A 5,054-nucleotide genomic window follows, 5' to 3' on the forward strand; every position below is an offset into this window, starting at 1 on the left:
CTCTCAACCTCTTAAAGTAAGAAATGTGGACAAAGCCATAAATAAAAGCGGGACAAAGGCTAAAAAATAGGGACTTTTTAAAAAAATATATTGCTCTAACAAGCTTAGAAAGTTGATAAAATAAGTTTTGCAATAGTATGAATTGTATAAGACTGTGAAATCTGAAACTCAAATGTCGGTCATAGTTTTCTAACTACAATCTTTAATGAGTTGCTATTAATTTTACAGAAAAAAAAAACAATTTTATGAAAACGGGCGAAAATATGAGGCAGAAATCTGGACATTCTGCGAAAATCTATACAGTTGAGAGGTATGGAAGGGGGCTTGCAAACATACCTCTCAACTGTCCCTGATTTTGATTCAAGTTTTAGGTCTGTGTCTTAAAACTGGAGATTGTTGGAGAAAAGGGAGTGAATTGCATTTAAATAATGATATTAATTAGAGTTGTAGACTTATTATACTTCAGAAAATGTATATTACTTCACAGTCTCTTACTTTTTCGATGTCTCAAGTTAAAAGTGGTAATATTATAAAAGTGTCCCTGATTATTTCTGGACTTTTCCCTGATTCTGTTGAGATTTCTCCCTGACTGGTTTAGAGCTAAGGACAATGAGGGAAAACAGCTTGGTAACGGTTTTACTACAGTTAACCCCTTTACCATTATTATTAAAATAAATGCTCAAGTTGTGAGAGTTCCGTAGAGCAGTTTTACGCTAGTCGGAATTCTCAGAACAAGTTAAGGGGTGCTAGCTAGGTATGCGCATTTTTTAATGTCTTAGCAAGTTGCGCAATTGCGAACTAAATCATCAAGCAGGATCCAATAGTTAGTTTAGTTGGTATATGCGGTCTCATTTTGCACTAAAATCGATGCACTTTCATGCAGTATTTGGAAGGATAAGCTGTGTAAACCTCAAGAAGTGATGAAGAGTGTTATGACGACTTAGATATCATTAAAAAGTATATGAAAATAGCAAAACGCTGAAGTAGACAGAACATTGTGTTTTGGAAGGCTGGCATTGTATTAATGATGCAGTTTGGGAAACTATCTTGACAAGTCTACCAAGTTCCATATTTATTTTAATTAGCTCGCCATTGTTTTAATTTCCGCAACTAAAAATACAGGTATAGAAGTACAAAGAGTGAAGTTTCTGGTATGGCCTTTAATTTTAAATTGAAACAGTCTGCGGTCTAAACTGCAATAGGAGAGAGAGAGAGAGAGAGAGAGAGCGCACGCGCACGCGCACACACACACACACACACACACACACACACACACACACACACACAATCATGCCCTGAATTGTTCTAGTTTAACTGCAGCACGTTATATAAAGATAATTGCGTTGCATTTACAAAAATGTTACTAAAAACACAGAGTGCTGACCATTGTTTCATGTAGTCTGTATTTGCCCTTGCCACTTGAACACTATCTGAAAAATTAAAATAAAGGAAATAAAGGGTCATGCAACAACTTCATTATTTCTGCACCTTAGCTGTGTTGGCGACTACTTAATGCACTGTAAATTGATATATAACTTTTTTGAAGCAGCAGTTAAAGACATATCACCTCATAAGATTGTTTAAATGCTCAAAGCGTTTTTTTTTTAACATACATGGGTAAACAACTTTACATTAAGTTATATTTCACATTGTATTTGCTGACAAACTGTACAAAATAGTTTAAATTCATAACGTAAATGAACAGACAAATATATAACATATTTCATGTGTACAGTACCGCCCAGAGTACTGATGGATACAATTTGCGAGCGTTTGCCAACTTTTATAACAGATTCAAGGAAGCCGTTATGAAGTCAAGTTCCTTAACACAGACAGACCGGCTTATGTATCATGGTATGTAACTGTCAACACGCACACGTACACACGGACCTAAGTCAGCAACAACCACTCGGAAACACACACACACACATATATGTGTGTGTGTGTGTGTGTGTGTGTGTGTGTGAATGTGATTTGTTCCTTTCTTTCACTTTTGCATTAATGCACTAGTTTTTTTTTCAATAAGACACATTCGTTTCCTGAAGAAAAAAAACGAAAAGTACATCTTTTCAGAGAGTAGTGATCCGTGAAGTGCAAGTGCCATTTCTATAAATACTGTCAGATTCCATATTGTCTGGCTGAAAATCTTCTACACTATAAGCTCTGCTTTTTAGAGCAGTAGCATAATAATCAATGGGTTCTTCGGTGGCATTGTCCATCCACCTCAAACACAAAATTCTCTGAAAAGATCTTTTAAAGTTGTCTGAAAGGAAGCCATAAAGGATAGGATTGGCACAGCTATTTGCATAGCCTAGTATAACCGCAAGCTGGCTGACAGTCGTATCATGCTTCCCCCCAAATACATTTACCAACTGTACAATGTAAAAGGGCATCCAGCAGATCACAAACACAGTTACCACCATCATGACCATGAGTGTTATCTTTCTTTCTGATTTCTTCCTCTGTTGCCAGCCTGCCTTAAGGGCTACAACTCTCATTTTGACTATAATTAGAATATAACACATGCAGATTGCCACAACAGGAAAAAGAAATCCCATCAGAAAAGTATACACAACAAAAACTTCCAGCCACCGTTTTGGGGGCTCTGGCATCTGCATGTTGCAGGCAACTGAACCGTCGGAATTAGCTGCAGTGTTGGAGAAGATGATGATAGGTAAAATAATCACAATAGAAAGCAGCCAGACTCCCAAATTTACGATTTTTGCAACTGTAGGTCTTCTGTATCTTGAAGCTTTAATTGGATGTACGACAGCAATATACCTATCAATGCTAAGAACAGTGAGGCAGTAAATGCTTGTAAACATATTAATTGCGTCTACACTAAGGACTAAGCGACAGAGCAAAGATCCAAAAGGCCAGTGACTTAGCAAAGTGGAAGTCACTAGAAATGGAACGCTTAACATCAGTAGCTCATCAGCAATTGCCAAGTTCAAGATATAGATGTTAGTAGCTGTCTTCATCTTGGCATATCTCAAGATGACATAGACGACCATGGAGTTTCCACAAAGTCCTACCAAACACACGATGGAATAGATGAAGGAGATTAGTATTGCACTACCCTGAGAGTCATTCATAGTTCCATTCTGGGAGAAATTTGTGGACTCCATTTCTTCTGTAAGAATCCTTACGTTCGTGGATGTGGATGTGTTATTGGGTAGCATACTGAGAATGCAGATCACGCCAAAGATGGACTAAAGTTTACCCAAGTTTCATCAAATAAAACGGTCGTTCAGATATTTACATTTCCAATAAGCCATAGTTTACAGTCATCCGCTCTTTTATGACCAGCCCTATTTAGCGACTTTTTTCACTGCGTCCCATCTTTAATGCTATATATATCTCAAGGGAAATAGTTGCAGTACCACGGACAGCTCCTGTCCAAATTGCGGCAGATGAATTCATTTCAATCCAGCGATTGCAACGTGATTAATAGGCAGGACGTCACCAGTCGCAACATGACGAGGTGGGTGTACTCAAACATCCAGGAACGTGAACGGCTATTCTTCACCGACAAGCTTGCCAGGGAGAGAGTATAATATATTTTCCGAAATATCATAAGCTATGCATTTCTTCTTTAATAAAGCTAAACAAAGAAGATGTTACCGTTTTAATACAGCATGTATGCCTGCTTAAATTCGACGCTCAAGTGTTTAATGACATTGCACTTGGATGAGGTAGAAGGTATATGCATGAGCAGGTTACACCAGCCGCCTAGATTAGAGATAGCTGCAACACGTTTTCACGCTTCTTACTGATTTTATCTGGTTTACTTATCATTTTTGCAAAACTAAGTAAAATATTAATAGCAGACTCCACATTGGTCGTATTGTTTTTGCTTTGTCTGTTCTGCTGTATACCAAGGTGTGTTGAAGTACTTTTCCAAATCCACTGAATTTGTGACCATCAAAATTATATGATCACCCTCATCATATCGAAGTAAAACAGTATTTTTCATATCTACTATATAAATACACACATATTTGTATGTAAAAGAATAGAAGATTTTCAGCATTAAGCATCAAATGTCTCCTGGTGTGCCTCTCAATTGTCCTAAATTTTGCAGAACATCCCTAATTCCCTATTATATGTTATACTTTTACTCCTTTTCTCTCTCTCTCTCTCTCTCTCACACACACACACACACACACACACACACACGTGTATGTATGTATATATATATATATATATATATATATATATGTGCATTTTGGTAAATCTCTGAATATTGCAGTCAGTTAATAATACCAGATATTAATGGCTCATACTTCTTATGTAATGCTGCAATTCTACTCATTTTTAAAATGAATTAGAGTAATATTTACAAATTCTTCCTGATTTTGGTCTGTTTTTACCACTTTAATTTTGCCTCTGACCCAAATTTTTGAGCAAAGAAATTGAGATGTATGCCTCATGCAATTTTTTAAGTTTCATTCAAAATATTGTGAGACTTTTTATTTCATTATAGATCCATTTTGTTTATTTCAGATAGCGTTCTGAATTTTTGAACTGAGAGAAAATGTTATGTATATCCACACTGAATTACTTTTGGATTTAAATGTTAGTGAATCATGCAGGCAGTCATTGTTTTAGCTACAAATGTTTCAACTGCCAGTTATAGGTATTTATATATAACCATAACATATTTAGGGTTAATAATCTGATTCTGAATTATTAATTAATAATGTTTTTAAAAGCAAGTCACCTCCTCAATATACAACACTATGAGATGAAATATTCCTATCTTCAACTGAACATAAATAGTGTTTATCATATTGTCTGAAACCCAACAACATGATTCCCATACACACTTCTAACTTCTCAATACCTGCACCCCAGCAAGTTAGACTGACCATGTCATATGCTTCCACTGCAACAGCCATTTTCCCTAAATTGTCTTGCCTGGGCTGTACTAATGAACTGTGGACCATCATAATAAAACTGCTTCCTCAGGAACAGCCTGCATATGTTAGTTATGATACTAGTTGATTTTGTCATATCACATACTATATCCCAAACCTGAAAACACATCAGCT

The 5,054-nt window shown here is 36.2% G+C and overlaps 1 protein-coding gene across 1 annotated transcript; it reads right to left on the minus strand.

Moving 5' to 3' along the window:
* Window positions 1-290: 290 nt before the first annotated feature.
* SSTR1 (somatostatin receptor 1) lies at window positions 291-3,755 on the minus strand. Its single transcript, XM_044074244.1, has one exon. The coding sequence runs from the start codon at window positions 3,180-3,182 to the stop codon at window positions 2,070-2,072; it is 1,113 nt and encodes a 370-aa protein (XP_043930179.1). The 5' UTR covers window positions 3,183-3,755; the 3' UTR covers window positions 291-2,069.
* Between the last annotated feature and the right edge of the window lie 1,299 nt (window positions 3,756-5,054).

This window comes from Protopterus annectens, chromosome 6.part0, assembly GCF_019279795.1.
Source record: "Protopterus annectens isolate FY-2018-M chromosome 6.part0, PAN1.0, whole genome shotgun sequence".
Lineage (NCBI taxonomy): Eukaryota > Metazoa > Chordata > Ceratodontiformes > Protopteridae > Protopterus > Protopterus annectens.